The sequence below is a fragment of the Ornithodoros turicata genome, chromosome 1 (assembly GCF_037126465.1).
Source record: "Ornithodoros turicata isolate Travis chromosome 1, ASM3712646v1, whole genome shotgun sequence".
In the NCBI taxonomy this organism is placed as follows: Eukaryota; Metazoa; Arthropoda; class Arachnida; order Ixodida; family Argasidae; genus Ornithodoros; species Ornithodoros turicata.
In genome coordinates, this window is record NC_088201.1 from 35,913,554 (window position 1) to 35,935,383 (window position 21,830).

The following is a 21,830-nucleotide window of genomic DNA, read 5'->3' on the forward strand; positions in this document are numbered from 1 at the left end:
TGAACAAACTTTGATCAATTTCGGAATCCATTTTGGACACTGCGTTCCATCATACCCATTTTGAACCAACATGCTCTATACCTTCTAGCACCAACTTGTCAGTGTTGTGTGAACAAGACTACACAGCAGTTAAGGAACTTCACTTATTTTACTTATTTATTAAACCATGGCAAAAAAGTTAACTACAGCAGCACTTGACCCACATGATGAAGTGGTGCACCCGGGGGCTTGCTTCCTTTAGTAGATAGATACATGCATATGCATGTATATGTATATATATGTCGATATATATAAATATACATGTTTATGTATGTATATATACATATATATACACACATGCACATACATATATATGTATATATATCTTTCTCAGTAAGATTCGCACACTTTTGGCCATCACTTGATATAGCAAGATTGCAGTGGTGCATTCTTACGGCTTGTCATCATATCTGTAAGAGGCTGAGCATGGTGTTCTCAGCTTGATGATCAGCATGGCTTGTAAAAATAGAAGGGATGCCTTCAAATAATTACAGAGTGGCAAAGAAAACAGTCTGAAGCCACCCACAAGGTCACTGAAGCAGAGAGTCGTTGTTGGCAAAGGCACACGAGCCTAAGCCCGCTTTTGACATCAGCTTGAGCAGCTCCCTGGAGTGTGCCACAGCTAACTCAAGTGGTGGGCGACGTGGAAGCTTTTGAGATTCTAGAGAGAGGGGGAAAAAAAGTATTGTGCTAGCCATTTATAACAGAAACATCTCATCCATCAATCCCGTTCATCATCATCCTCATCAATCGTAGCTAGGTAACACAGACATGTTGAACTAATAATTTAGCCCTGGCCAATCTCCCTTCGTGGATAACGGCCAGAGTCTGAGGTGGAAGAAGAATAAGAAACATCTACAGAATATGCTTTCTTAGCAGTGGCTTGCCAAAGTATAGCCCTGCATAGCCCTGTGTGGGTTTAGTTCATTAGCATTTGCAGAGTTTGATTAGCATGCAAAAAAGATTTTGGTTTCACACAGTTTGTATTTTTGCAGGTTATTGCAAGGATAAACACAGATCATTGCATAGTTAATGCTAAAAATTTTCAAAAATGTCAACCAACACATACCCAAAATTGCACTATTTAGAGCTGCACAAACCGGTTCTCTCTGAACAGGGTCTAGCTGGTATCCCATGGGACTATTCCAGGGGTCAGCATAGGCTAATAAACTGAATGCATCCTAGATGAAGAAAAATAAATGCAATGCTGAATCAACAACATACAATATCAGCAAGAAGAAAATTCCCAGGACACAAAAGCTGCCTTAGGCTGGACTTTGTGAACTAGTGCAAATGGTGCAAGTTCCTACATTTGACTCAGTGGAGGTGCAGCTTTTACACTACACTCGACTATTTGATTGGAAAAAGTACCGTGGGACTGCTTTCATGAAGAGTTCATGAAACTGCTGCACCTTCTCAGACGTGCGTGCAACATTTTGTGCACCGTGGAGCAGACGACGTAAACAGGGTAGCTGTGGTTGTTGGCAATGTCTTATCATTGATCTGGTGCACACTGGCAATTCATTTTATTAAGATAGGCCTATGTTTGTTTCTCGAGTAAATTAATATGACAACGGTTCCTCAAAATGTTGCGATGCAGCGCTGACAGCGAAGGTCTGTACAACAGGGATAATTTAATTTACCAACAAACCTGAATCATCTTTTTGTTGACTTTGTTGGTTCCATACTCATGCTTAAGCTGAACACTCATGGCATGCAGTTCTCTGCCAAACTGCAGCATACGTTCCATGGCTGCTTGGCTTCCACCACACAGCTGCCGTTTTGGAGGATCAACCTCTGTAGTTTACAAAGGCAGTCATACAAGGGTCAGTCGCATGAATGGATCATCTTTTCAAATATTTGTTGTATGTCTGACACAATCATATTAGAAGAATAAGTCTACAGCAAAGAACCAATTCCATATTACAATACAACTTCTTATAGGTAGGGAGTGATTTTTTCGGGTTAAACCCGATTCTGCCCGGTTGTTCCCCCCCCGAACTGACCTCCAACCAATTCGTGTTAAACCCAATTTCTCCCAGACTTCCAATCACTATGAAACCCTCAAGGGACATTTCCACTGAAGACGAACAAAGGTCGCCACGTGTAACACATGTAAGAATGGGTCACTTACGTTCACATCAATACACCCATGTGTGTCAGCACTCCCAAGCAGCACAACATCTTGGCCCAATATTGGTCCAATAATGGGCCGAAACGCTGCCTATGCCTTCGGGGATTAGCGCTGGTAGGTCACACTCCCCCCCCCTAAAGAAAAATTAGGAAAGGACTGAATAGACAAAATGAGAAACAAAAACACCCGATAACACCCGAAGGCACAATTATCACCCGGGTTCTCCCCGAATTACAGGTTTAAAAATAGCGCCCGATTTTTACCCCCCAAATCTGAGGAGGGCATTTAACCCGAGAAAGTCACTCCCTACTTATAGGCTACCGCTCTTAGACCACAAGGGGCATCTGCTATAGATCACATTTGATTTCTGAACTTTCCTTCATATTTTATTGCATGTAATTGGAAGCAATGTTTGGTACTAATAATGCTTTTGTACCATGCAAATTATGCTTCAAAGTATTTCAACTCATTAGGAGGTAAGCACTCAAACAGCAGCCAGACGGATAAGACGACTTTTGTAGGGCGATAGAAGTGATCCATTACTAGGACTACAAATTATATGCAAATGCATGCTTTTCCTGGGGGGCAACACTTGCATGCTGGCCTACTTTAGACTACAAAGGACACGTCTAGGAAGCAACACAGGTATTTTCTGTAGTGCACTTCCAAATGTATATATTTTGTATTATAAGATCACATTTCCCAAATTTTTGAGGTAAATGTAGCTTTTGTTATATGTGTGCATAAATACCTAAACCAACACAAAAGATAACAAGGAGAGTGACATTGTGCTTTCAGTCACTTATGATTTTGCACTTCATTGTCTATGCTGTCAAATGATAATAACTTGTAATTGTGAGACAGAGTGTCAAGGACCTGACAAACTCTCCATCCCTACCCCCTGCATTGTACAGCTGGATGGTCACCAAACTGTTATGTTTCCTTGTTCCTTAATTTTATAACAACCTTGTGCTGCAAACTCTCCAAATATGGCCCAGATACATGTTCATAATTTACTAATATACAGCATAAAAGACAAGGACAAAGTCTGTTCGGAACATAAACGAGACGTAGACCTGCATAAACCTCGTTTATGTTCCTAACCGACTTTGGCAGTGTCTTATATGCTGCATATTAGCAAATTATGAACGTTTACCAACTACCCCGCTTTGTCCCTCTACATGCTCATAGTATGTTCAAACCATGACCTACTAGATTATACCAACAAAAAATTAAAACACCACCAAAGAAGCAAGCGAGAAGCATGTGCTTACCCATTTCAACATCACCACCACAGTCTGCTGGTCCCCGTAGGTGACCATTGTGTTGCCGACATCCCCCATCAAGGGCATCCAAGCCATTTGCGACTGTCCGCACCTCCAGACCACTCTCCACCATCATGTCAAGATCGCCATCCTCATTCACATCATCACCTCTGCTGCCATTCAGTTCGTTTGTTGGCAAGGGGCTGCTACCGGGTAAAGGATGTGGCGAAGCGCCACCTAGGAGGCGTGGACTTGTACCAGGCGATCGGCGTGGGGCACGCACCTCGCTGTCAGTGCCATTCACCATTTCCACAAATTGACGAGAACGTAGCAAGAAAAGCAGATTGGGGTTTCCCTCAAGTAGACCAGGGTACAACTGCTGTGTTGTTTCAATTGCTTCTCCCATACGCCCACATAACACCAATTTCTGAATTCCTAGAACACACACAGCAGAGCACATACTGTAAGAACACTTCCATCTACTCTGGTAAGAAGAAGCACGCACTCTGCCTGTTCTTTATTGACGAGAGGTCCTCCTCGAAGGACTGACCAGTACTCCTGGCAAATGCCTCAGCTGTGGCACAGTACCCGTGATGGACCAAGTATGTTTGTACTATCCTGCAACCAACAGGTAATAAAAAAAGCTCAACTTTTGTTACAGTGGAATAAAGACTCTACAACGAACCCAAGAAAATCAATAAACAAACAAAAAGAAACTGTACAGCTTTAATAATTCTTGACACAATGTAGAATATGTCCATCTAATGCACATCACCTTGCTGTGGCCTATCTGAATCACATTGTTGTTCGCGGCCATGATGTCCACTTAGTTACTGGACTGCTTAGTTATTTCAGAGCACGCTTTGCCTCCCAAATTCTGTTGCTTCAGTTAAAGGTAGCACAAGGTTCACTACAATGCCCAGCATAATACATGAGCCTCCAGCTTTTATCAGAAGAAACACGACCCTACTGATGTTCACGTATCAGCACATGGGTTACAAGTAACATTTGAAGGCATGGTGTCACTTGCCACAGTTATGTCCTAGAACAATTTGGGAGAGAGGCAAGCCTGTCACATGGTCTAGAAGAACTTTTTATGAGCTTTTTGTGTTGGGGTGTGGAGGTGGCAGTGTTAGGCTTGGATGCAAAGGGACAAGTTCAGAGAGAGAACATATTCTACGTTAAAAAGCGAATCCTATACCGGTGAAGTGTCGTCTGCCACTCCCCTTGCCTGTCATTCACTGGGAACCGCTCAATAGTTGTTCTTGTTCGCATCCTCAGTTCCTTTATTGCAGTGACAAGAAAAGAAAAACAAAAACAAAACATTACTATGCACATCGTAGTGGATCCTTGCCATCATTCATATGCCATCAACACTTATAGCAATCAAAGAAGGTGAAAAGTGAAGCTCAGTATATAGTGGACACAACAAAAATTGTCACTGAACACATACCTTCATCATGTCTTCAATGTCAAACACAAATGGGGACTGTCCGAAGTTTGCGTCAACCACTTCACCAGGCGTTTGCAAGCCAACGGTTGGGTATAAATTTGGCTGGGAAAAGGATGCAGGGCTAATTTCAGCTAAAAATACATAGACTAATCAAAATTTGTATTCATTATAATTTCTAGCCTGTTCTGCCTGCATTTAGCTTGATACAGCTGCTAGGTAGCACGGCAGTATTACAAAATTTCAGAATTGTAAAAAAAAAAAAAAAAAAAAAAACGAGAAAAGTTTGTAATCCTTGTGACAACTTCAGTTGAGCTTTCTAAAATAGTGTCACTGCCACAGAGCTTAAGATGAAAAAGTGCTTGTCTAAAACTCAGATTTATTAGTTTTTTTTGTGTGTGCGCATGAAAGTGCTTTTGGTTCACAAGGACAGTAATGAAGTACAGTTTTGAGCATAGTGCAGCACTTCAGTAATGCCTAGCTGTCATATTAAGCTAATGCAGAGAGCAATAATTCATGAGGTGCACATTCACACCCATAGTAACATCAGATATTCAGGGCAGCTCAAACTAGCAAATTTCCATGGCATAATGAGGTTTCTTGCCCAATACTCTATGAAAGAACAGTTTGAAAAAGTAAGTCATAGATATGACTACTATGGTATAGGATACTTTGTACAAGTCATACCGGAAGATCTGTGAAGGCAATGCCAAGGTTGTGGCCATTTTTAGTGTAAAAGCAGACATTATCTATGAGGTTAACGCCACAGCCAATGACATCGCCTGTTGTGAAAGTGGGCCCGTATGGCTGACCAGTTCCACTGGAGCAAAAGCTGTGTCCATCGTCACCGTGGTAACCGTATGAATGTTTGTCCCAACCTGCATCAATACAAATAGATACAGCACTATGATCATTTGTTTCTAAAACATAGAGCGAAAAACAAACACCACGGGCCATTTTATAGTAAACCTCATGGGGGTCATCTAAAAGTATATTAGATCCACTAAATCGATGAAGGAAACATCAATCAACAACAATGAGTGACAATTCTGAATACAAAACATGTTAGTGACAGCGGCTGTTCTTTCATTGGTACTGTCATTCTACATGTCGGCTTTACCTAAAGCATAAGTGTGCTAGGAGAACTGTGTTTACAATTTCTATGGCACATAAGCCTATGTTCGTTTGGCACATATTAGGTTGCTTGGTGAGCATTATTTTGGGTTAGGATACTTTGCTTAGATTATTATACCTGATATCATTTTGAGAGGTAAGGCTTGTTTATGTGGTTCGCTCGAACTGTCTTACGTGTGACAGAGCATTGTTATATGAGGTATGGAAACACTGAATTCAATACAGGTGTGCCTATTCCCAAGCAAAAAATTGCTATATTGCACAGTTTGCTGTGTGTAGAATCACTAAGTGGTCTTCATTGCACCATGTGCTATGGATAAGAATGCATCAATAAAGTAAGTATACTCTGTAGTGCTAAAGTGTGATTAGGCAAAGTTGCCTATTTATGAAAAAAAGCATCAACATCATCCCACTTGAAATAACTAAATGAAGCTACAGCGCCTGGGTAACACAATTTGAGCACAGTCCCTTAGTTTGTGATATCTATGCAGGTGCGTTCCTCGACAGAGCATGCACCACTATTTATTTATGAGGAAGGCAGGATTCTGCCAGCAGATCAACAGGCACTTCACTTACGAAAGCACCACTTGCTTCCCTCTATCTGTTTGTTTTTCTAGCATTACAAAGCGGGGCTTATGACAACGACTGTCAGAGATTCCCCTCTTTCTTGTTTCTTCTTTTTTTCAGGTACCCTAAATTTATGACTTCTACCTTCAGATTACGCGGCTCTATAAACTTGGCTGGATGACATGTTAGCTCAAATAATATGAAATAAATATCACGCAGACATCAGTTCCCTATTTGTTTTGATTGCTCATTTCCAAACTCTCATTATGTGCAGATCAAAAGACAAGCGGTAGCCAAAAGACAAATCTGTATCGATAGAGAACGCTCTGTCCAGGGGGCATACAGGGCAGTTCCTTTATAAATAGGGCAGAAGTCTGTCAGCTGACCAACAGGCATCTCAATTTAAATTGTTTTTTGCTCCCATGCACCTGCAAAAAGGAGGACGTCCCTTTTCGCTCTTTTTTCCCCTCTATCATACGAGGCCGAGGGTGGTTCTAGTTTCCAGCCCCAGGTAGAAAATGCGCGCGAATTTGAAAATACGATTAAGGACGCGTGGCGCCATCTGTTGGAGGGCCGGAGCACCACTCTCAACCCTCTCCATGCTTTTGTCGGTTGGAGAGTGGCATTTCAAACAGCCAGGGTGCACTCTTCAGTCAAAATGGAAAAAATCGAGTACCGCGCTGTGATAAAATTCTTGACAAAAGAGGGACTTTCGCCTCAAGAAATTAAAGCGCGACCGGACAACGTGTACAGGGAAGCCTCTCCGTCGTACACAACGGTAAAAGACTGGGCTAAGCAGTTTCGACTGGGGCGAGGGTCCATGGAAGATGATCCACGCGATGGTCGTCCAGTGGAAGTGGTGACACAAGAAAATTTGCCTCTTGTCGAGGAGGAAGTGCTGAGCGACAGGCGTCTGATGGTGAAGGAAATCTCAGAAAGGCTGGGGCTTGCCAAAACAACCGTTTTTCGCATCATCAGCGAGGGCCTTCACATGAAAAAGGTCAGTGCGAGATGGGTGCCACGACTTCTCTCGTCAGTTCAAAAGCAACAGCGCGTCGTCTGTGCCAAAGAGTTTTTGAAGCTCTGTCACGAGAACGAAGAAGAAATATTGAAGTCAATTGTCACAGGGGATGAGACTATGGTGCTCAACTATGATCCCCTTTCGAAAAAGGAGTCGATGAAATGGCGCAAACCAGGAGAAGCACCCCCAAGAAAAGCCAAGGTCACACAATCCACAAAGAAGATCACAGCGACAATATTTTGGGATTGCCACGGGATCCTCCTCATCGACTTCAAAGAGAGGAACACCACAGTGAATGCGACTTATTATACTTCACTCCTGCACCGACTGCGAGACGCCATCAAGGAAAAGAGGCGCGGCAGGTTGAGTCGATGTGTCTGGTTGCTCCAGGACAATTCCCCTGTCCACACGGCTTCTGTTGCCAAGGCTGCACTGAAGGAGTGCGGCTTCGAAGAAATTCACCACCCACCCTACAGTCCAGACTTGGCACCGAGTGACTACTTCCTGTTCTCAAACTTGAAGAGGGATCTCAGAGGACGAAGATTTCAAAACGATAGTGAGGTGCAAGAGGCAGTTTTCCAGCATTTTGCGGACAAAACTTCGGACTATTTTTTCGAGGGTATAAGAATGCTGGTTGAAAGGTGTCAAAAGTGCGTCGAAGTTAAGGGTGACTATGTCGAAAAGTGATACACTTGTTTCGTCTCTACGACTATTAGAAGTTGGTCGGGCCGGAAACTTATGGAACCACCCTCGTATATCTGCCTTCTTATTTCAGGCAATATCAACCTGTGACTCAGAGCTCCAGCTTACACGGCACCATAAACATGGCAACCGTGTGTTAAAGAGTAAATAAGCTCCATGTTCATGTCTTAAAAAATAAATGTTTTCATGTGGACATCAGTTTCTGCTTGTTTTGAATGTTCCGTCACGAAACTCTGAGCGACTCTGAGAGCTCTCAAATATCTTTAAAATATTCCCAAGTGAAATGTCTACACCGGTCTGAGAAGCAAATGAAAAGGGATCCTACAGTCGACCACCAATAAAATTAGCTGCTGTCTATGGCTGTTTATAGCCGTACCATAACCCTGACCGGAAGAGAAAACTAAGGAACGACAGATAACACTCCGGCCAACAATAAGGACAACGAACAATGACACACAGGGACGGAGCCAACGGCACTTGCTTTCTGCAAGGTGCTCAGTTTTTGCTCACACATCTTACCGCGTGCCAAGACAGCCATACACGCTTGCACCAGAGCAGAGCCGTGTATGCCCCAAAGTTTCGTGTGGCGCCATCTGAGGTCATGGTCATACATTTACATTTCGCAGAGGGATGTAATCGTCTCCCATTATCCTGTCTGAGGAACCTTCTACTGAGCATGGCTCACTCAGGAGAGCCGTGGTCTTCCTTCACCCCTTAAAGCTAGGACACCTGCTGAGGAGGTTGGCGCGAGAGGAAAATTGGTCAATCTCCAGGAGAACAGCCAAAAATTTTAGGTAAATTGTTTCAAGTCCAAGCATAGACTGCCAAGCAATGTCACTGGTCAGTTTTGAACGGAATGGCACTGATCACCGTGCTAACTATGACACGTATGATAAATTTAACATTAAAGACACGCCCATAAATAACATACTAACCTGGAAGTCTGTTCATGTTGACACCTTGTGCCGAGAGCCCCACACCCATGTAGCCATCCCGGCCTTTGCTGACAATCTTGACTTCAAAGTAGTAGAGCCCGCAAGCAGCAGGGATTGGATGTGTTGCTCTGACACTTGCCGCATCCTTGTGGTTCTTACCAACACCTGCGACCACACATACAAACACAAGCTAAAGTTTAATATACAACATATTTTTGTTCTCATATTAATATACTTAATGTATTATACGTATTGAGGGTATTTCAGCGACCCTGTAAAAAATTTTAATAAAGAAACATACCACAGAATAATAGGTAATCAATGACATTTATCCATGGGGAACTTTTGCCACGTACTAAAAGCAATGTCATCAAATTTAAATTCAGAAATATGTGGCTACCTTGCATGCAGTGCTGCTTATCAAGATACCGTCAAACTATCAACACATTTTCAAATTGTCACTGCTGCTGAATGAATAAAATAAAATAAACAACAAAAAATGGAGACTTCGGCCAGGACTTCTCTCTGAATTTCTGTAAGTCATGCGATAATGTGTTATTGCAAGTAAGAGGAAAAAAGCATCACCCAGAGTGAATGCTTTTCTCAATCTGTCCCATAGTTCAAACATTTGCAACACCCGTACCATTTATTGGTACAACACTATCAAGACATACTGTATTTTACTGTTTTTCCGATGGTTAACGTGTGTGTTATACATTGAAAAAAGTGTCGCGGAAGGGCACTGCACTTTATCTACTGGTGCACGTTATACATCAGAGTTTTTCCCGGGAGGATTCCGGGCGACCTGAAAACTCAATGGAAAGTCATTGTTCTGAGGCTCGAGTATATATAGAAAGGGCCAAACACAACACAAGCGTCAAACTGTCAGTATGGTTGAATTGTTCAAGGCACCAGTAATCGAGAGACGAGTGGTTCAAATCCTGCCGCTGTCTGGCTTTATCGATGACTGCCATATTTCGACTGTAAATTCGCCTCATGCGGGGTCCAATGCGACAATCTCTGAGATTATGAGGGGGTTGACCTTGGAAAAAAAAAAGGACACTGGGTTTCCCAGGTTTTGGATGGACAGCGACGATAGCGACCTTTCTCTGCAGCATCAGTGCTCTTGACTGAGGGCTAAATGGTACACATGAGCAAGCCCGTAGGGTCAGGGATGGGTTCGACTGTACCTAACACACAATAAACGACTTGTATTCAATGTACAGGTTTTGGTTACTGCATAAGGCCGATGTGGAACTTAGTTCCTGCACAATAGCACATCGTTGGGATCTCCGGGACTGTCGTGCGCGTTATACATAGAACTTTTTCAGTTCATTCACTTTACAGTTCGCCCAAAGACAGCAAGAGCAGTAGGTTCAATGCTGACCATAATAATTTGTGGCTTTACGCCATATGACAACTAATATGATAAGTGACACCATGATGGCAGGTCAGTGATTAACTTTGGTCACCTGATGCACCTTTAAGGCACACTGAAATTTCAGCTCATGGCGCAGCATATGCCTGTGAGTGGGCGCTCCATACTCATCTTGACAACGGTGTGTTTCACATATGCACAACGTACCATGTGCAGCACTGTGATAGACCAAAAAGAACTTTGCAGTTCAGATTAATCTTACAAAGAAAGCTGTCATAGCAATACAAGATGCTATGCATGCTTACAAATTATAATGGATGATAGTAGTTACGCTCATTTAATTACACAAGGCAGGCAACAACACATATGGTCACAAGAGAGAAAATGTAGTAGTCGTACATAATGGGCATTCAATACTTCACGAACCACTGATTTCACCATGCTCAAGAAATGATTATGCTGGCAAGCAAAAACGAATGTGTGTACAGCTTGGCACAAAAGTTCACGGAACACTGGAGTGTTGCATTTCTCCATTGGAGCAACACTCTAGCAGCAAACAGGACCGGACACACATACTAAGAAATGGATAAAATGGCCAGTCACCCACTTCTCCTCAATCTCTTCCTGATAGCTAACAGGGGACCACTTCGATGGAGAAACACTCCAGTGCTGTGTTCCGTAAACTTTTGTTCCAGGCTGTACATAAGTACACACATTTAGTAAACTCAAAACAGGCACATGCATCTGCAGCAATCATATAAATATTTAAATACACATAGGCTCCAGTTCCAACATTTTAAGTATAATTCTACACAGACCTACAGAGATCTCATGAAAAGGCATCTGCAACTGGTACACTCTGCACCACATGCAACCTTCTGTGGACCCTCTGCTAGGAAGACTGAGCACAAATTCCATAAACCCTGAGACAACTTTCTGCTTATGCTTGGTAACAGCCAGCTGGTGCTTTACAGGTCATACGATGCAAACTACTAATATGTCCAAGGATTGGTGGATGAAGGCTATGAAATACCAGGTTCCATGAAATAACTTCTTGGTGGGCAAAAAGTTACTTAGAGAGAGCGCTTCAAGAAGATGGACATAATAGCAGCCAAGGCTGAATACAGAGAAAGCGATCTGCCTAAATCTCACGTGGTGTTTTAGACATTTGTATATCTCAAACTTAGGTTAGGGAGCAATTCTTGCTTCCTGCACTACCACACGCGTGAGAGGTGATGCAGTTGCATTGAACGTAATTAACAATCACGCGATCAGCTCTAGGCAATCGGACAATTAATAGGCCTAAGATCATTTAGCCAAATAAGGTTGTAAGATATCGACCACCAATAACGAAAACTATGGCGTGCACAGGAGTCCTGCAGCCAACTGTTTTTAGCACAATGTAACCAGTCACGAAGACCTAACAGCTTGAAATGCGGCGAACTGTATAACAATATAAAAATCACCCAGCCTTGTTTTTTGCTCTTCTTGCTTTATTTTTTGCATTAGCATTTTGCGTACTGCTCTTTCATACGAACTGCAGATGACAGAACGCACAATAATTACTGAGGTGTCACACATAATAAAGGAATCAGCAAGATACAGCTCCTCCTATTGCCCCATCCACGCTTGTCACCCTCTCCCACATCATCTCGAACAGCTGAACAGTTCCACATTCGCCACAAACTTCATTGAATCAGTTAGTTGCTATGCACAGCGTTCACCAAGCTGTTTCACAAATTGAGCGCTTCGCTTGATGCTCATTACTTTCAAAATGACTCTGCTATACCACCAAGACACAGCAAAATTTACGTTGACAAGTCATTTCTTGCGGGGATTGCGACAATCAACTAACCTTTATAGTGCACTCGAAGATTGTTTTGTGACAAGCCTATGTACGAATATTTGTCTTTTGGACTCCACGACCGCGGTAGTGGGGTTTCATCCTCATTTACGTTAGGGTATAGTAACTTTAGTCGATCACCTGGCTGCTGTACATACGATGTTGTTGTATCACAGACCCCAAACCCCTGATTCATCGTCGCCATTGTAGTATGGTGTTCGTTCCCCGGATGCCCTTACGATTACGTCCACTGACGTCACTATGCACCTCTAGCGTTGGATGGAGGAAAATGTAAAGTAAATTGTCTTTAGACCTGAACAAATTTTCTTTTGTCCGCATCTACATATCAGGTTTCTGCCACATATACTTTCTACAGTACGTTTGTTGTAGTACGTTGCCGTTGCATCCGCTTGGGATGATGGAATGACGTAATCGTGTCTCCCCAATCACCACAACTCCACTGCACAACTCTTTTAGCAACCGTGTCCATAAAATCAAGCCGCTTTCAGCCGCACAGGCAGACACTTGTAGCCAGCGGAGTGTCTGCGGGGTCTGCGGCGATTGGCTAAAGCGGGATTCACGTGCCTTGATTGGCCGGGAGTTGGCTTAACTGAAGTCCAACGTCCAACATGAAAATGCTGTTCGATCCAATCCAATCCAGATATTTATGTAAGCAAGGTGTGAGTTGCGAGGTTGAGCTGTGATGCGTGTGTTCGTACTGTTTTCCATAATTGGATTGACCGTTCACGTTGTTTTTTTAATGTCCATATTTGATATTTACTTTAAGTCCCCCATTATTCATGGTCTTCCAGCATATGAGGTACCTTTATCTGCTCCCGCAAAGAGGCTGGTGCTGTTCGTCGCCGACGGACTGCGAGCTGACAAGCTTTTCGAACTTCAGCAAAACGGATCATCTCGGGCTCCTTACCTGAGGTACACTAAAGAATAAAAATAACTATAAATGGAACACACCTAAACTTTTAAGTTGGCTGTACTTCGCAATGTGAAAGAAAAGTAAAATGCAAGCGCTCGTGCTAGCTACTGCGGGTGGGCATCTGCCCCCGTTGGCCCTAAGACGTTTCGCCGTTTGGACGTCCCTTACATGACAGTATAAATTGTTGATGTTCCTGCACCAGTGAAATCAGTAGTGTTACCGCCGTTTACTTCGCTTGAAGGAGCCCTGTCTACCGTTTCGCTCTGCCCTCGGGGATGCCTAGGGCCTAGTGCACTTTGAGTGGTCCTCTCTTTGATTCTTGAAGTGCACTTTACCGCAGCACCTTCCCTTGCAGCTCCTTCCACTCGAGGGCACGCGGGACCACCTTCCAGCAGCCCTTGAGTGTCCTGAGTGAGCTTCAAGCAGAGTGGACGACTGTGATATATACGATATTCTTGTTCAATTTGTGAGACGCATTGTTGCGTTAAGAGAAGGCCCAGAAGCATACTTGGCTTCAGAGATTCCTGAGGGCAGGGAGCAAGAATACAGTGGCTAATGTATAGATGAACACTTTTTTTATGCTTGCATACAAACCAATACTCTATGCAAATATTCAACACAGATCAGTTATAACGGGAAAAGGCACATGGGGTATATCTCACACAAGAGTGCCAACAGAGTCACGGCCTGGTCACGTAGCTCTCATAGCTGGCTTCTACGAAGATGTCAGCGCTGTCACCAAAGGATGGAAAACAAACCCCGTGGACTTCGATTCAGTATTCAACAGGAGCGAGCAAGTGTGGGCGTGGGGAGCTTATGACATCCTGCATTTGTTTACGAAAGGTACCTCTTTCCTAGACCTGTATAACCTGTAAGAGAGCTAGCACCTGTGAGATACATTCAGCACATGACTGAAACCACATCATACATGCAATTAATATCTGCATATTACAGGAGTCCGTGGGAAGCACATTGTTGCTCATGCGTATGATTCTGACAACATTGACTTCGCAGATGAGGATGCCTCCAGGCTGGATAGCTGGGTTTTCGATCAATTCGAGGTAATGACATTCTGTCTTGTTAGCATCCCTCAGTTATATGGAGCCTTTATACGAAAGCTTGGACGGTGGTACAGGTGTAAAATAAATAAGATGACTACGGTAGTAGGGAAAGTTTAAAAAAAATATTGTTTAGGGATCGGCTATTTAAACAAGTGCTAATAAGAATGTGAATGACGCGACGGAGGCGCCTCCTCCTTCAGGGCAAAGGGGCCATTTATTTTGTACCCATGGATGTACAGATACATAAAATGAAGAATAAGCAAGACTTAGGCAGAAGTTTACTGGGCATAACTTTGTTATTTTGTCTTGATTACTTTTTACCTAACCGAATGTTCTAGACACTGTTGCTCAAGTCTCACATACTTCATTATACATTACTTTGTAACTGTCTCAACCCCCCTCTTTTCTACAAGGTTAGTCCCGGCACTCGGGTTTTATCGCTTTTAACAACCCCTCTTTTCTGTTTTACACATATGGACTCACAATGCATGTTTTGATCTTCTATAAAGTATAAAAAGTGTACAATGACTTGCCGATCCATTTAAGATGGTGCTGAAGGTACTATTTGTTTCTCAGGAATTTTTACAGCTTGCTGCTAAGAACGATTCATTGGCCAAGCAGCTGAACCAAGAGAAAATTATCTTCTTCCTACATTTATTAGGCTTGGATACAAATGGACATGGCCACAACCCTGATTCCAAGTAAGCAGGATAGATAAATAATTGTGGATCAGATGTTTCGGGTGTCTTATCATGCAACATACCATAAATTAGTAGAATTCTATTTACTTTCACAGGGTGCTGATCCCATTAGCCCGGTGGACTGTAAGTAGGGTGTGACTTTTTCGGGCTAAATGCCTTTCCCGGGTGAGGGGTGGCAATTGGGCGCTATTTTTAAATCTGTAATTCAGGGTGAAATCGGATGTTACTCATACATTCACGTATTATTGTTTTTTTGTCTCTCTCCAGCAAGCCGCCTGCAGTTAAAGTGCATACAGGGTGTTAATTCTTATCTGTTACAGATTCTTAATAAAAAATCTATGGGAGCAGCATAAATATCGTTTTTGCAGTTGAGTTATATGGCCAGGCGGACATCCTGTCAAAGAGAATACGTAACTACAAGATGACTAATTACTTAAAATTCATTAATTAACTTTTTAATTAAGGGATTCTGGGCAAACATGAGATAGCAGAATGGGAGACAATCCTCATTGAAAGCAATTTCATTTTTTAAAAATCCTTAAATGGGCACGTGCATTGAAATATCTATTGCCGAATTTTGATGCACAAATTAGCCGAAACTGAAACCGTGCCGATCGGGAGCACAGGGAGGACAGTGCTCATTCCACGTCAGAGGGCCACATGCTTTGGAGCAATTTAGATGACTGGGGTAGGTGCTGACCTGCAGGCCTGATCAACCGCTTCGCGGCCCAGACAGGTCATCCGTCGGCGAGGGTCATGTGCTCCTGAATCGTACTGTTTTGGTTTTCAGCTCATTTGCATAGTCAGATTCGACAATGGGTATTTCATGGCACATGCTCATTTCAGGTTTTTTAAAAGATTTTTTTTTTCCGAGGTTAAAAAAGAAAAAAAGCAAGGCTTTAACGAGGATTGCCTCCCATTCTGCTATTTGAGTTTTGCCCGAAATTCCCTAATTAAAAAGTTAATTCATGAATTTTAGATAATGAGTTACCTTGTAGTTATATACACTTTCAAAACGTTATTCATCTGGCCATAGAACCCACCTGCACAAATGGCATCTGTGTAGCTGTCATCGCTTTTCTATAAAAAATCTAACAAATCAAAATGAACACCCTGTATATTGTGGTCAAACATACATACCTTGTCATTTATAGTGACAAACACCACATGTTGTAACCACATCAGATGTGCTTTGCATAGTTTATTGTTGCATTCAAATCATACAGATGTGTACAAATTGCTGCTAAATAGTGCATGTGGTACAACATGATACGTGATTGGAATTCGGGGAGAAATTAGGTTCAACCCGTATCTGTCCTAAACTGATTCGTGTTTAACCCGAAAAGGTCAGACCCTGATTATAAGTTTACTCGGGTTTACCCAAAAGCACAGGCCCGGCCAGTTAAAGCCTTCTTTTGGCGGGTCTGGACTGGGCTCAGGTTTGATGTTGTGGGCCTGTGCATTTATAACGCACTACTATGTAGTTGACAGGCCAAGCAGGGTAGCGTAGAACTTTCTTACTTGACTACTTCAGGCCGGGTCTTTCATGCCCTCAAGCTGGGCCTGGGCCAAGAATGAGGCCTGTGCAGTTCTCTAGTCTGTTTTGTTGTCTAGAAAGGACCGTTGAAAGTTGGCTGTTATTTTCATTTCAAGAACTCTATCTGCCTCATACGAAACTATGTACAGTTTCTTTTGGAAGCTAGATGCTGCTTTTTAGTTGAAGCAGTTCCGTTGTTTACTCCGTGTCAGATGCACACAGTTTTTAGTTTTCCATGCAGACCCATTGTATAAATTTGAAATGATTTACAGCCACAAGTTTAGATTGTTTGAACTCATGTCTTTGTATGCCCTTTTGAAGCATTGGATAGTAGATGCAGTCTGGCGAAAGCAGTATGTGTGCACATTTTTTATGCAGACATACAACTTTGCATGTTTCTTGCAACTTAATCTCGGATACCACTAAAGCACACTTCGTAGTGGTGTCCAATTTTTCCTGTCCTGTCTTTTAAGTGTCTGTAGCACTTTTAAGGTATGTGTTTGACCAGGGATATCTTGAAAAATGTCGCAGTTGTTAAACTGAGCTCTTTGTTCTGTTTTCGATGCAGGGAATATTACGAAAACATTGCTCTGGTGGACAGGGGCATCCAAAGAACAGTTCAGCTCATTGAGAAATTTTTTGGCGATGATGGGAAAACGGCATTTATATGCACCTCAGACCATGGGATGACCGACTGGGGTAGGTGTACTGCTTGACCCATCGTGCTTGTGCTCAGTAGTGAAAAGAACAACACCGCAATGAATGAAATAATTGTTAAAATTGTAATAATAGTATACTGAATAGGTAACCATGGTGCTGGCGACCCAACTGAGACTGAAACGCCAATTGTTGCCTGGGGAGCTGGTGTCACACATCCAAGACTATCAGGAAAGGATGTATACTATGATGGTTATGCTGAAGGTAATGTGCTGCTTATTTAGCATTTAGCTGCTTAGCATTTATTGCTGCACACACAAGTTGCAGTATTACAAGTGCACAAAGAAAATGTGAAAACTCAGATGTGATCAGGGGCAGATCCAGACCCTCGGTTTGAGGGGGGGGGGGTTTCTTTGTCGGAGCGCGTAGTGGGGGAGGGGAGAGAGGGAAATCCAATGTATAATCTGACGTTTTTTTTGGGGGGGGCGAGGGGGGCAGCCCCCCTCCCCCCTTGATCCGCCACTGGATGTGACTGGCTCAGTTCTCATTGACATAGTGCTGTAATTAAAGCCCGTTTATGGTGTTAGGCTGCTATGCTATGCACTTGCATAACAGAGGAAGCAACTTTGCTCATTACGTGTTAGAAAATAAACATATATTTTTGTTATGCAAGGAGGATTGGTGGAAGGATGGCCCTTTTCTGATAGCACAATGCATAGCAAAGGACCATTCTATAGCAACATTAATTTCCTTTCTATAGCTTTTCGATGCACACGTCTTTGGGCAGTTGTCCAACCTACTTTAATGTGTCTGTCTAAATTTATGAAACGTTTACCACATATGAAATGTCTGTGATTTTCATGATTTTGCAATGCATTTACTAATGTAACTGCTGTACTGTCACTAAAAAATTAGCTTCCACAAGTTTGCTTGCTGAGGTCACCCTTTTCACATTGGACAAGAAAGGATTGATATATGGGGCGGCATTTGGCTTTTGTGTTTGTGAGAGGGTCAGCAGGCTGCTCTAAATTTTGAGGATTGGAGGAGTAAAGCAAGAAAAGTAATATTATGTGTGAGTGGGTAAGAGGCATTTTTGGGGTGGCACTGCTGTGCAAGGTATTTTTTCAGTCAGTTCTCTCAAGTGCATGATTTGTTTCTATGGCATAACATTCCTTGTGAGTCTAAATAAGCAAAGGTCAGATAGGTTTTGAATTAGAAATTACCTCTTCTCAACTTTCTCTACACAAGAGGAATATTAATTCTGTTTGTACTGGGAAAACCGTGGTAGGGAAAGCCAGATGATATAGACACGGATGGGCGACACAGGACCAGCACTCTGTCCTCTTGTGTTCCCTACTGTATTGTGTGCTTCAACATAACCAACATGCTCGATATATGCTCTCCCTGCTGCACTGGGATTGCATTTTGACCATACCTTATATTCCTCTTTATGCTCTCGTGCAGCGATCTCTCAGACATTTGCATTTCTGGAATGTGTTTCAGAAAAATTACCGCAACATAAGGCAGGTAGTTCTGCATTGGGATAACTACACTGCGGGAGGTTTCTGCACTATGGTTCTTGGTCCAGAGATTTCAGGGGGTCCTCTAGACTTGTATTATTTTGGGAGCACTTGAACCCACTTGCACAAACTTTGAGGAAATTGCCCAGTTGTGTCCTTAGTAGCCTTGGTAGTGCTTCGGGCACATGCTACAATCCTCAATGCAGCTTGTTCGCAGAGGACTGCAAAGGGTACTGAGGGTGCAGTACTGGGCCCACTTGTATGAAACTCTTTGAGTGCAACACTCAAGCCTATTGCTTGTCAGTGGGCTTGAGTGAAACACTTGTTGAGTGTTGCACTCGAAGAGCTTCGTGCAAGTGGGCCCTGAGGAATTTCCTCAACCCTTGTGTAAGCAGGCCCAATACTTGAGGTTACAAAAGAATTGAAGGTTTGCTGACTGTCGAATTCTGGGCTTCTGGGACCTCTAAAAACCAGAGTTCTTCGGATAATTCTGAATTGCCGATAATTTTACCAGCGTATGTCTTTTGGAGTTTTTTCGGATTAATCTGAAAACCCGGAAACCAAAGTATGACTTAGCTAGTAAGTGGGACAAGTTGTATGAGGAGATTCAATGAGTTCTAGGCCTAGGCAGGATGCAATACATAGGCAGTATTGTAATGTTGCATAGGTACTAGATAATCCTTCTTTGTCATAAAATGAGTTACATAGCAGTCTGCTCTCATTCCAAATATTATCAGCTCCAAGCATTGTACAGTGATGTAATTTTGGACTAACAAAGGCAAGGCACTAGTCAGTATGTATGAATATGTGGACAATGTCTATGGGCAATCAGCACCCTTCTGTGTGACTGTCAAAATATGAGAATAATTGTTTAAGCATGGTAATAGTTGACCTGGCCCCAGTAACCCCTGACAAAATGTGCTGCACAGGCAATGAGGCAGTTGAACATACAGCTATGCATGCTTATTCCAATGCATATTTTTGTGATTGCTATGCTGAAATAATTCACACTGAACAGTGTTCGAGGCAATATTTAAAACATTGTAGTCATGTAGCAGGTGGGCCTTTTCATTTGCGAACAGCGTGACCATTTTTGGCTGAAAATTTTCGTTTGTGTCACAATTATTGCATAATTTGTTCATTCTACTAAGTTCAAGTTGATTCAAGTCAACAGCAGAAAGTATGCTAGGGAAATGCAATTATTAGTATACTTGACATTCCTGCTTGCTACGAAGAATAAGAGCAATGGCACTTACATGGTATTCAAAGAGTCTGGCACTTTTCGTATTTTTGGCAATCCTATACAGAACCCCAGAAGCTTGACTGTACTAAATATATTGTGCCTTTAATAACTAGTAACCGTTACTGAAACTTAAGATGCTTCTTGTGATTTCACAGCTTGGAACCTGACAATGTTCAGAAGAGTAGATGTCAATCAAGCGGATGTTGCTCCTCTTATGGCAGTGCTGATTGGTGTGCCAATTCCAGTTAACTCTGTGGTAAGTGCATGCATTTATAGCTGTTGGATATACCTTAATAGCATTCCAGAATAATGGTATGACAGTACATGAAATTTCCGGTAGAGTTGTTAATGCATTATGCTAAGCTTGATCCAAAGAAACAACATTTCCGTATGTGAGCATAATTGGTCCCTGGTTATCCCCTGATGATCCTCTTACCATCCCTTTCAGGTGGAAGCTGTGTCTGCATTTTGAAAGTAACTAATGTTTCAGGTTTTGAGCATTTACGTTACGTTTACGAACTGTTACGTAAATACGGTGGGTGCTTAACAGCATCTGTTTCATACAAAAAAGAAAAAAAAAGCCAGACTGTCTTGGCAGTAATATCTAGACTAAAAAGTAAACTCGAGAATTTGGGTCGTGATTAGATGTGTGTGAATATTGAAATTTTCGAATACGAATCCAATATGAATATTTGCAAAATTGTCTTGCGAATATCTAATCGAATATCGCGTCATAGGATAAAGGCTTCCAAGAGTTAATTAAGCCCCCAAAACAAGCATAGTCACAGTTGTGTACTGCTGGTCCTTAGAAAAATGACCAAAGTGCTATTAAGGAATATGTATTAGTGTATTGGCTTAACATAGGACATACACGATTCTATGCACATGTACAGTAAACTTGTTTTTACAATGAAATAACGTGCTGTTCTCATGAGGCAAGCTGAAAACCGTAAAAAATGCACTTGAGAAATCTTTCATTAACAGTGAACACCTGTTTTTGGCATTGTAAGTGCTGGTGAAACAGACAGAGCTGAAGCAAAGGGCAATGACATGTTCAGAATACGTGATGATTTAGTGATGAGCACATCACAGAAAGAAAATAAAGGTGGCAAGCGCTCTCTTCTTGCACTGACAGTGCCTTCCGCATTTGTCGTGTAGGCGAGAAACAGCACGGTTTCACTGTGCTCTCACGCATGACGTCACGCGTGAGACCATCGTTCCCAACAGTAATCCATAGTTTAGAACAGTGTCATTCATTAGCGCAGTAAAACCGCAATCCTTGACGATGTTGTATGGCTATGCTCATCAAGCATGATTGTTTCTGCAACGTTCGCGTTCACCGCTTCTTTCATTTCACGGCGAAAATCTGCGCGTGTTCCTCAAAACTTTGTCGCGCCGACACATGCGAGTCGTGAGCAAAATTGCTTCATGCAGGTCGGGTTTAAGGCTATATTCGTCTTGCTATCATCTGTAACAACAGTTAGTGCAGTTTCAAATGACTTTGCAGTGTTATTGTTGTCCTAGTTGGCACTTTTTAACACACGCGGTCACACAGCGCCGTCACACAGCGCCAGAGTTGGAGGAACTATGTTAAAATATCATTGCATCTCACTCCTTGATTATCGCTGTCATCGCACGCGACCATGATTCTATTACATATTGCTGACAACCACAAATCGAAACAAAAAAAAACGCGTTAGAGACGCAGG

The 21,830-nt window shown here is 42.5% G+C and overlaps 2 protein-coding genes across 3 annotated transcripts in view; one reads left to right on the plus strand and one right to left on the minus strand.

The window, feature by feature from the left end:
- LOC135377998 (GPI ethanolamine phosphate transferase 1-like) overlaps window positions 1-21,830 on the plus strand; it is a 35,669-nt gene that overhangs the window by 1,440 nt on the left and 12,399 nt on the right. The window contains exons 2-8 of one of the 2 annotated variants that reach the window (XM_064610793.1): window positions 13,281-13,401; window positions 14,025-14,245; window positions 14,357-14,463; window positions 15,040-15,164; window positions 17,270-17,400; window positions 17,506-17,622; window positions 20,277-20,377. In XM_064610793.1, the coding sequence (XP_064466863.1) occupies window positions 13,281-13,401; window positions 14,025-14,245; window positions 14,357-14,463; window positions 15,040-15,164; window positions 17,270-17,400; window positions 17,506-17,622; window positions 20,277-20,377 (923 nt within the window). Of the gene's footprint in view, window positions 1-13,138; window positions 13,402-14,024; window positions 14,246-14,356; window positions 14,464-15,039; window positions 15,165-17,269; window positions 17,401-17,505; window positions 17,623-20,276; window positions 20,378-21,830 lie in introns of those variants that run through there. The other variant, XM_064610794.1, reaches the window with a different exon arrangement.
- On the minus strand, window positions 139-12,718 carry LOC135377997 (ran-binding protein 9-like). Its single transcript, XM_064610792.1, has 10 exons — window positions 12,481-12,718; window positions 9,248-9,412; window positions 5,576-5,766; window positions 4,892-4,993; window positions 4,640-4,722; window positions 3,944-4,056; window positions 3,448-3,873; window positions 1,691-1,836; window positions 1,109-1,220; window positions 139-700 (listed from the first exon to the last, which is right to left on the minus strand). Exons 1-10 carry the CDS (start codon window positions 12,671-12,673, stop codon window positions 570-572), a joined length of 1,662 nt encoding a protein of 553 aa, XP_064466862.1. The 5' UTR covers window positions 12,674-12,718; the 3' UTR covers window positions 139-569.

Bases quoted from the DNA above. Each gene is read 5' to 3' on its own strand.
- LOC135377997 (XM_064610792.1), bottom strand. From the start codon at position 12,673: ATGGCGACGATGAATCAGGGGTTTGGGGTCTGTGATACAACAACATCG. The intron at 4,994-5,575 runs GTATGACTTGTA...TCCTTTTCCCAG, and splicing joins TTGCCTTCACAGATCTTCCG to CCAAATTTATACCCAACCGT. The intron at 3,874-3,943 runs GTGCGTGCTTCT...TGTGTGTTCTAG, and splicing joins GTCAATAAAGAACAGGCAGA to GAATTCAGAAATTGGTGTTA.